The sequence below is a fragment of the Taeniopygia guttata genome, chromosome 17, assembly GCF_048771995.1.
Source record: "Taeniopygia guttata chromosome 17, bTaeGut7.mat, whole genome shotgun sequence".
Taxonomy (NCBI): Eukaryota; Metazoa; Chordata; class Aves; order Passeriformes; family Estrildidae; genus Taeniopygia; species Taeniopygia guttata.
Genome location: NC_133042.1, coordinates 1,439,771 through 1,449,992, shown reverse-complemented (window position 1 = coordinate 1,449,992; position 10,222 = coordinate 1,439,771). Strand labels below are relative to the sequence as shown.

Sequence of the window (10,222 nt, the reverse complement as noted above, 5' to 3'; positions counted from 1 at the left end):
GGCAGGGAGGAGGCCCATGGAAAGGTACATACTGTGCCCTACAACTCCTTGACAGGAGTGTGGAGCCAGGGGTGGTCAGGCTCTGCTCCCAGGCAACTGTGAAAGACAAGAGGAAATGGCTTCAAGTTGTGCCAGGAGAGATTTAGGTTGGATCATGGAGAAAATTTCTTAACTGGAAGGGTAGTTAGGCCCTGGCACAGTGCCCAAGGCAGTGATGGAATCACCATCTCTGGAGGGGTTTGAAAGGTGTTATGGATGTGGCACTTGAGGACATAGTTTAATGGTGGCCTAAGCAGTGTTGGGGGAACAGTTGGATTCAATCCTAAAGGACTTTTCCAACCTCAATGATTCTGTGATTTCCCGATTGGGACACAGCTGGAGACTCTTTTGGGAGGAGCTACCCCACTGCAGAGCAGGGACAGTGTGGGGGGCTGTCCCCTATGGGGGAACCATGGTGGGACAGGGCACTGCTAAGGGCTGTGGCCATGTCCAGGCAGAGGAACAAAGAAAGACCAGGAGAAAGAAACCAAAACTGAGTGTCCCAAGGGAGTTGGGTTTGAGTGTAACATGGTGCAAACATGGGGAGCTGATGGCAGCAGGCAGGGAGGAGAGGTGTAGGCCTGGAGTTGAGCCAGAGAAAGGGGTTTAAAATCACCTTTAAAGGATAATTTTTATTTCTCACTACCCAAATCAGTAAAGTTTGTTAATTGGCGGTTCGTTAAGTGAAATTGCCCAGCTCTTGCCCACAGCAGAAGACCTGCAGGTGCTGTTGTGAAGCAGGGGGATGTTGGTGAGGTGCCAAAGGTGGGGTACACTGAGGGTGCAGGGCCTGGGCGGGGGTGTCCTGGGTGCTCTGTGTGGGCAGGGTCACCATTTGCACTGGGGGATTTTTGGGCCTGTCCCAGGGGTGACTGAGAAGGGGTAAACCTCAGTATCTGCCTCCATTTCCTGCCAGAATCGGCCTCTGGAGTGACCCAGCCCTTATAGGGAAAGACACCACAGCTGACCCTCTTCTGTGGTGTTTTTAGAGCCATGAAACACATCTGCTCCACTGCTGGGCATCAGAAATGTTTTATTACATGAACACAACTCCTGCTCCATACGCAACTCAGACCTGCTGCTCTTCCCTGCCCACCTGGCAGCAAGAAATCTCATGTCAGGACAGTTCAGCACCTGGCAGCAGCACTGGACCCCTCCGAACCGCAGCTACTCCTTCTCGATGCGAGCCAGGAGGTGACTGAGCGTGGGCAGGACGTGCTCGGGGGGCACCTCCGGCGGCTCGCCGTGCCCGGCCGGCCGCAGCAGGAAGCTGTGCATGCCCGCGGCCCGGGCTGCCCGGTAATCCCGGCTGTAGTCATCGCCGATGTGAGCCGCCTGCTCGGGCCGGGCCCCGCCGAGCCGCAGCGCCTGCTGGAAGATCCTGCCGTCCGGCTTGGCGAAGCCCGCGGCCTCGGAGGTGAGCACGAACTGGAAGTGGTGCCGCAGGTTGCACTGCGAGAGGATGGCTTCCAGACGGCTGTCGAAGTTGGACACGACTCCCATGCGGAAGCCGAGCTGGCGGCACCGGCTCAGGGTCTCGGCGGCTCCCGGCAGCACCTCCCAGTTGTTGGGGCTGCAGTAGTCGCGGTAGAGCTTTTCTGCCAGCTTCGTCAGGGCTGCCTCGTCCTGCACGCCCGAGAGCCTGAAGCTCTGCTTGACGACATCCAGCCACCACTGGCGGGAGCTGAGTCCCTGCCCGTGGCCGTAGTTGGGGAAGCGCCGGCTCTGGGCTCGGTACACCTCCCGGAAGGAGCGCCCCAGCGCCTCGGGCTGCACCTGCAGCCCCTGGGCCCGGGCCTCGGCCGCGTAGCTCTGGCCCACGGGCTGCCGCAGCCGCAGCAGCGTGTCCTTCACGTCCCACGTCAGCAGGCGCAGCCTGAGCATGGCCCCGGGGACACCGCCGAGCCCCGCGCTGCCCTCACATCAGAGGGCTGCGGGCACCCCGGCCTTTTGTCCGCCTCACTACGAGCGTCGGTGTCCCTGCGGCAGGGCTCAGGGCCCCTCTGGGGTCAGCATGGAGACGCGGCAGGGACGCAAACCCTGCTCCGAGTCCCAGGGGCAAAGTCTGCCAGGCCGGGGCAGCGACACTCCCCAGTGGGTGCGCAGCCGGGGCGAGCTGGGGCACCGGGGCTGGCCCCGGGGTGGGGGTCAAGGGCACGGCCGGGCTGTCCGGGGCGGCAGCACCGCTGGGACGTGGGTGCGGACTCGCGGTGTCCCCACGGGTCCCGGAGGTGCGGGGCCGAGCTCCCGGTGCTCACCGGGCCGAGCTCCCGGTGCGCGGGGCTACGGGCTGGGGGTGCGCGGCGCCAGGGCCCACCGGCGCCGCTGCAGGAAGCACAGCCCCTCCAAGAGAACCCTCCCATCCCGGAATTCCCTCCCATCCCGGAATCCCCTCCCATCCCGGAATTCCCGCCCCTCCCGGAGAACCCGCCCCGGCTGCAATGGCTGCGCTCAGTGCCGGCCCGCCGCCTCCCGCAGCCAGCGCAGCAGCTGCGGTGTGAAGTAGGTGATGATGATGTCGGCCCCTGCGGAGAGACGAGACGCTGGAGGCAGCCCGGGGGGACACGGGGGATGGAGAGGGGGACAGAGAGGGGGACAGGGGGGTCGCAGCCTCACCTGCGCGCCTGAAGGCCGTCATCGCCTCCTGCACCGCCGCCTCCAGGCTGAAGGCGCCGGCCTGCGCCCCGTGCCACAGCATGGCGAACTCCCCCGAGACGTGGTACACGGCCAGCGGGTGCGTGGGGTGCTGCGGGAGCGGGTCAGCGCCGGGCACAGCCCTCCCGCACAGCCGCGCTGCTCCGGCACACAGCCCCACAGCCCCACAGCCCCACAGCCCCCACCCACAGCCCCCACCCACAGCCCGCCCTGCCCGCCGGGCCTCACCCGAGCCTTCACATCCCTCACGAGGTCCAGGTAGGGCATCCCCGGCTTCACCATCAGCATGTCCGCGCCCTCCCGCACGTCCCGGTCCTGCCACGGCAGCGCGGGGACAAGAACAGCTTGTTTTTGCCCAGGAGTTTGGAGCCGTGGTGGTTTTCCACAGGAGGTCACTGTGAGCCTCTCACGGCCAAGGTGGCCGGTGCTCCCCTCGCCATGGACGTGGTGCCTGGGGAGAGCTGATGGCTTCGTGTCCCTGCACCCGACACTCCAAGCCACAGCAGGGCATGGGGACAGCAACTGCACTCTCCTCAGTGTCACTCAGTCCTCGGGCACACACTGGGACCAGCTCTGCTCAGGCCTCGTGTTTCTTTGCCTCATGGAAGGGGAACACCCTTGGCCATTTGCCTCCCAACTTCTTGCTCGCTCCAAACCCTGCGGGGTGCCATCACCCAGCCCCCCTGTGAAGGTGTCCCACCCCACAGGCATAACCCCACAGCCCACAGTCACCCCACTGAGGGTGTCTCACCCCACAGCCCACAGTCACCCCACTGAGGGTGTCCCACCCCACAGCCCACACTCACCCCACTGAGGGTGTCCCACCCCACACCCACACTCACCACAGCGCGCACGGCCAGCCCGCGGGCGCCCGGGGGCAGCTGGTAACAGCGCCGGTCCCCAAAGGCAGGTTTGGACAGCGCCGCGTCCCTGCAGAGGGGCAGAGGGCAGGGGGTGAGGAACCCCCGCCTTCCACCTCGTACAGCTCCAGAAACATGAGGACAGGCCAGGACAAGCATCTGAGCCACTGAGGCAGGCCAAGGGGGCACTCCCAACGCAGTTCAGCACCCAGGGATTGCTCTGGGAGGTCCTACAGGCCCAGGCTGGCCCTGGGAGCTGTTTCAACATCCACAGCCCAAAGTCTGGGTAAAATTGTGTCAGGCTCTTTTCCAAGGTAGCTTCCTTGGGGATACCCTGCCAGGGTCAGGCTGTTCTTGGGACAAGGTCTAACAGCTGACTAAGCTGAGGCTTGTCCCTGAAGTTGCCCTGGGGGACCACACTGACTCCTGTGACTCCTAAGTGCTCCTGGAAGCTGCAGGCAGCTCCCTCACTGCCTGCCTTGCCACCAGCACCCGAGCAGGTGAAGGGTTGGGATGGAAGATCACCCTTCAGTGACCTTGCCACCAGCCAGCCTCTCCTGGACATTTGTCTCTTTGTGCACAGAGAAGTAGGAGTAGGGTGCTGCAAAGTGACCTGTGTGGCCCCATGTACAGCCCAGGCTCTGGGCAAGCCCCTTTCCCAAGTAACTCCCTGGGAATGCATTCCCAGCCATCCTGGCCCCAGCTGGGCACACCTGGCTGGGGGACAGACCCACCTGAAGGGGCCGTAGAAGCAGGAAGCAAACTTGGCGCTGTAGCTCATCACTGAGACCTGGAGGGCAGAGCGAGGCTGTGAGGGCTGTGAGCTCAGGGCCACATCCCAGTGCTGGGACAGGAAAGATCCCTCCCACAGCTTTACCTTCCCCCTGCCAGACACCTGGCACCTCACCACGCCTGGGCATTCCCCTCCAGCCAAGGACATTCCCCTCCTGTGTGTGCCAGGACAGGGCAATGCCCGTGGCACCAAGGAGGGGTTTGCTCCTCCTGCCACTTGCCCTGTCCCAGCTGTGCTGCAGCTTCCCATGGGGGTGGCTCCTGCCACAGGTCCCTGGCTCACCTTGTTGCCCAGATCGTTGGAGATCAGCGCCTGCTTTATGGCTGCAATGCGCCCGTCCATCATGTCCGAGGGGGCCACGATGTGGCAGCCTGCAGGGACGGACAGGACAGGGATGTTGGGGAGCACTGGAGGCTCAGGTGCTGCCTGAACAGGGCAGAGCAGCACTACCAGTTGGAGCCAGGCCCAGTCTGCTTTTGGGTATGCCCAAAGCCAGAGAGGGGCAGCTCTGTGAGAGCCAAACTGGGGTCACTGCCTGGGGCTCCCCACCTGCTTTGGCATAAGCCAGCGCCACCTCTGCCAGCCGCTGGCAGCTGAGCTCGTTCTGGATGGTGCCATCCTCACGCAGGATGCCTGGGAGACAAACCTGGGGTTACATGGGGAGGGACAGCTCAGTCCCTCAGCCCAGGGGAGTGTGGCTCTGGGGACAAGCTGAGGAGATGCTCAGAACAGCAGTGGGGAACTTGATGTGTTAAGGGAGGCAGATAAGGACCAGGAGCCCGCTGGGAGCGGGACACAGCACACAGCATGTGGGTGCTCCAGGGAAGGGAAGGCAGAGATGGGGGACACAGAGGGATGCTCAGACTCAGGGGCCTGAGGGAGGGCCTGAACCACCCGTGCCTCCCACCCTCTGGCCAAAACCCAGGAGAGGTCACCCAGGCTCAACTACAGCAGTACAGAGAAGCCAAGTCTTCGAGCAGGAGCTGGCCAGACCCTCAGCAGAAAATGGCAAATCCCAAAGGCAGCAGAAGGCCCAGAGCACAGCCCAGCCCCACGGCCCATGCTCACCACAGTGCCCATGTGAGGTGTAAGGGCACAGGCAGACATCGCAGGCAATCAGCAGCTCTGGGAAGGTGGAGCTGATCTTCCTGATGGCCTGGATGGCAGGAGTGCCCTCGGCATCAGCAGCAGAGCCTCTCTCGTCCTGTGAGCACAGAAACACCTCAGCATGCGCAGCTGACACTTCCCACCGGCTCCTCCGTGGCAGCAGCTCTGCCCAGGAAGCATTTCCTGAACTGTGGGACCCTGTAAGGCTGGATGGTCGGTTCCCATTGAGGAAAAAGGTTGATTGGCAGCTAGGACAGGTTTTGGGGCCACCTGCAGAGCTCTGGGGACTTTCTGGGTGTCTCTGCAATATCCCATCCTATTACAGCCAGAGACCCTGAACTGCTCCTGTTTGATCAGGAGACCAACCCCCAGATTGCTCTGACAGACCTGTGGCTATCCCAGCACCCCACACACGTGCACTGACCTTGTGGACCTTGCTGGGCACCCCAAAGATGAGCACACACTTGAGGCCGTCTTCGACAAGGGGCCGCAGCATCCCCTCCAGCTTGTTCACTCCATACCTGAGCAGGGCAAAGGGAAGCAGCTGCCAGGCACCCAGCCCTGCTCAGTGGGGAGAGCTGCCCTGGGGCTGGGCTGCTGCCCTGTGAGCAACCCAGCATCGCCAGGCAGCTGGAGGTACAGGGGAGGTGCTGCCTGAACACTGGGAGGAACAATCTGAGCCCTTATCTGGGGCTCCAGGAGCACTATCTGCCCAGCAGGAACACTGCTCTGGAGGGATGGGCATGCCCTGCCCTTGGATCCTTTATCTTGGTGTCCCTGCTGCAGCTCCAGCCCTCTTTCCCAACACGGCACCCCTGTCCAAAGCCCTGCTAATGTGCAGCAGATGCAGAGGGGAGCTGCCAGTCCAGTGGGATCCAGTGCAGGACCAGATCCCACATCCTTGCAGAGGTTTTCTGGCTGCTGCTGGAAACCCTGTTCACTTTTAGCCTGGGAGTGCTCTGGGACACAGCCAGACCCTGGTGCTGTCCCTCCCAGTCCTGACACTTTTCCAGCATTCCCTGCATGATTCCCTCCACTCCCTTAGTGGATGAACATTCCCACCTTGTCTGATGCTGGAGATCTCCAAAACAGGAGCCAGAGGGTTGGAAGCCTCCCCCTGGCTCATGCTCAGGGCATAAATGACCCCTCCCCAGACACAGGGCTGGATTCATACCTGGCTTGTCCAGGAAGGCTGGGAATTGGCTCCACGGCATCAGGGCTGTCACTGTGGGAGGTGGATGGGTCAGAGAAGGAATCCTCTCTCCCAGACTCATCCACAGGAGTTCTGAACCTATTTAGGAGCTGAGGGGCTGCAGGGATGGGCCCAGCCGGACACCCTGAGCCGGGTCCATCCCTCACCCGAGAGCTGGGGCTCACTCACGTGACAAAGATGGGGTAGATGAGGTTGGAGGCATCGAAGGTGGTGGCCGTGCACTGCCAGGAGCGCAGCACGGGGTGGAAGTATCCGCTGTGGAGAACGGAGTCTGCCTGCATGGTGAGCTCTGCTGAAACACCAAAACAAACCAGCGGGGCCCTGCTGAGCTGCTGCTCTTGGCACATTGAGGAGGGACCCTGTCCCATGCCAGGCCATGAGCTGCAGCCCAGGCAGCTCCACCCCACCTACCCCGGGCACCCTTGGGTGCTGCAGGACCCCCACCAGCAGTCACAGCACGGCCCTTCCCATTAACAGGGGCGTCAGTGACTCCTCCCCACAAACCTCCCAGTCCTGTGTATGAAACCCCCCATTTCCAGCCCCTGACAGCCTCCCCAGCAGAATCACGTTCACCCTCTGCAGGTTCCTTTCTCTGAGCCCCAAGAGGGTCATTCTTCATTCATTTTACTTTTCCTTAGTGCTGAGAAATTGTGTGACACAGTTTTTGCATGGATACAGTTTTTGGAGAAGATACAGAGCTGCTCTCTGTGATCTTTCAGGTTCCTTCCAACCCACACCATTCCATGATTCTGTGCAGCACCACATATTTATGGCTGCAGTGTGAAGGTGCAGTTACAGAAGAGGGGCACCTCCAGGGGCACTGGAGGAGACAGACATGCAACTATCCAGGGCTCTAAAGCTCTCACACACCTCTCACAGTTACACAACACCACTGGCCACTTACTGCTGGGTAAAAAAAACTGTGGAGTTGGGTAAAACTGATTTCAGAGATTCAGATTTCAAAATTCAAATTTCAGAGAGCAAAATTCACACATAAATCAATCATTATGATGGCTGAAGCTTCTTCTGTAGCAATGTTTTATTCTCTGGCAGACCTAGTAATAATTCTGTGATCAGCCCATTAAGAATTACATTTCCATGAGGGCTCAATTCCCACCACCATGCTGCTGGTAGATGTGATGAAGGGGCCGTGGGAAGGGAGCTCTCCTGGGATGAGGGGTTTGGCTGCAGTGCAGAGGAACAGCTGCACGACCCCAACAAGGGACTGTTTGTGCACAGCAGCTCCAAGGACTTCTGGCTGCTCACACAGGGCCACATCCCCTGAAGGACCCGTGCAGAGGAGCTCGGGTGCCCTAGGAGACAAAGTTCCTGTTGAAGAACGTGGGTTTTTGGGAGCTGAGCCTGAGGGAGGTGGGCAGGAGCAGAGCTGAGATGGGATTCTGAAAGAGCAGGTGGATGCCTGTGAGTATCCTGGGCAGGGCAGGGCTTCCCTGGGGAGATGGCGCAGCAGGAGGGTGGGATCCCTCTCAGGGGAGCAGCCTTGGTCCATCCCAGGAGGGCAGGAAACCTCTCTGACCCCCAGCCTGCATCCAAACTCCCTCTGGAGAACAGAGTGGGATCAGAGTCCCTTTGGAGGCACAGCTCCAGCTCTCAGCACAGAATCCAGGGGACAAAGTTTTACACCAGCACCCACGACAGCAGCCAGTAACAGAGCTGGGAGATGGCTCAGTTCTTCTGGAAAACCTTTAATATTAAGTGTTTCACCTATTTTACACACTGAAGACCCTTAAGATCTTCTAATACGGAGCCAAACTCTGTCAGAGCACCCCAGTGCACAGGACACTTGGAACAAAGGGGAATTGTGTTCAGTCCAGGGCTGGAATTGAGCCTCTCATACCCCAAGGAATCACTTCTGCTTGGGCATCAGGAAAGGCCCCTCTTGGCGAGAGGCTTACACATACAAAAACCCTGAATAAAAACATCAGGTGGTGCTCGGGGGGGATACAGAGCAGTTGACAGGCATGCTGGCAGCATCATGGCATCCCTTGGCAAGCCATTTTTAGCCCTTGGAACGCTGCTGCCCCAGGGAAGGGGACAGCCCTCGGGTGACCCGGAGCTGGCAGCTCCAGCAGGCGCCTGGCTCCAGGCAGGACTGGCAAACAAAGGGCTCAGTGAACAAAACCCACCTCGAGAATCCAAAAAATGTTTTAAAACAATTAATCCCACCAGAGGGAGGGAGGAGGCCGGGTGGGACCAGAGTCACCTGACTGGATGGGACAGATAGAGGCCACAGCTCCAGAACCGCGCTCTGGACGAGGAGGAGACGGCAGCGGGTGGGATTGCAGTGCCAAGATAAGAGGGCACGGGTGTGTCCCGGGCTGCCGGGCCGGGTCCTCCTCCCCAGCCCCACGTCCAGGACAAGCTGCTGCCCACGGCGGGACGAGGGCACTGGGGTGGCACAGCCGGACACACCGGGGAAGGAGCGAGGCTGCAGGAATGTGCCGTGGGGACATTGCTCCCCCCGAGGTCCGGCAGAGCAAATCAACCTTTCCCCAACATCCAAGGCTCAAACCTGCCTTTCTAAAGCTCTCTGCTCCGCGCACACCGGAGCAATTCAAGGACAGAGCGGCTTCACCTTTGCTCCTTCCAGCGGGACGTGTCCAAAGCCGCAGCAGCCGAACCCGCAGCTGTGCCCAGCCCGTGCCCGCGGCACTGCCCGGCTGCCTCGCTGCTCTCGAGGGACGGAAAGCAGCTTCCCAATGGGAGAACCGGGCACACACCGGCACCGGCGGGACAATTTTCGGGACGGGCGGGACGCAGACCCGGCGCTGCGGCGGCTCCCGACAGCCCCCCCGAGCTGGGAGGGTTTGTTCCCTCATCTTGGCAGCAAGAGGCGTCCCAGCATTTCAGGACACACAACACACGCGGCCTCAGACGTGAGCTCAGCTATTTAGCTGAACCTCAGGGACATGCAAGCTCCCAAAAGCCCAGCTGGGGACGGATCGGGGTTCTAGGAAAGTGGAGTTCTCCGGGCAGACAACGCAGCTGTGGGTTAATTAACAGAAGGCCAAGCTATTACAGGGTTAATTAAGAGCTACCTAGGAAAGTCGAGCTGTTAGGGCAGGTTTCCCGCTCCAGGACGGGAACGGGGATGCTCAGGGGTTTGGAGTTACACCCCAGGACACGCGAGAGCTCAGGACCGACGCCAGCTCGCAGCATCACACGCTGCTCGGTGCGTCCCCCGCCGCTGGCACGGTTACTGAGCAAAAACGGAGCAAAAACCGAGCAAAACCGAACAAAACTCGGGTTGTCCTTGCTGCGTTACCCGGGGCTGCCCTTCCTGCCTGCACCCAAGCGCGGCCGGGCCCCGTCTCTGGAGTCATTCCCCGGCAGCCCTGCAAGGGGCCGAGGTGGGGGACCGGAGGAGGGGCGGACACCGCGGCCCCAGCTCCGGTGCCTTGTCCTTGTCCTTGTCCTGGTCCCGGTCCCGGTCCCGGTCCCGGTCCCGGCACTCACCGATCGCCGCGTCCGCTCCGGCCGTGCCACAGTGTCCTCGATTTGCATAACCCCGCCCCTAATCAGCATAGCCCCGCC

At 61.1% G+C, this 10,222-nt stretch overlaps 2 protein-coding genes across 2 annotated transcripts; both read right to left on the bottom strand.

The window, feature by feature from the left end:
• Nucleotides 1–1,055: 1,055 nt before the first annotated feature.
• HDHD3 (haloacid dehalogenase like hydrolase domain containing 3) lies at nucleotides 1,056–2,381 on the bottom strand. Its single transcript, XM_002191280.6, has one exon. It carries the CDS (start codon nucleotides 1,921–1,923, stop codon nucleotides 1,207–1,209), a length of 717 nt encoding a protein of 238 aa, XP_002191316.5. The 5' UTR covers nucleotides 1,924–2,381; the 3' UTR covers nucleotides 1,056–1,206.
• Nucleotides 2,029–10,222, bottom strand: ALAD (aminolevulinate dehydratase). The gene is made up of 12 exons (XM_072936804.1): nucleotides 10,145–10,222; nucleotides 6,836–6,956; nucleotides 6,629–6,679; nucleotides 5,879–5,975; nucleotides 5,416–5,551; nucleotides 4,897–4,980; nucleotides 4,630–4,718; nucleotides 4,289–4,344; nucleotides 3,537–3,624; nucleotides 2,923–3,009; nucleotides 2,656–2,785; nucleotides 2,029–2,564 (listed from the first exon to the last, which is right to left on the bottom strand). The coding sequence occupies exons 2-12, from the start codon at nucleotides 6,946–6,948 to the stop codon at nucleotides 2,491–2,493; spliced, it is 1,005 nt and encodes a 334-aa protein (XP_072792905.1). The 5' UTR covers nucleotides 6,949–6,956; nucleotides 10,145–10,222; the 3' UTR covers nucleotides 2,029–2,490.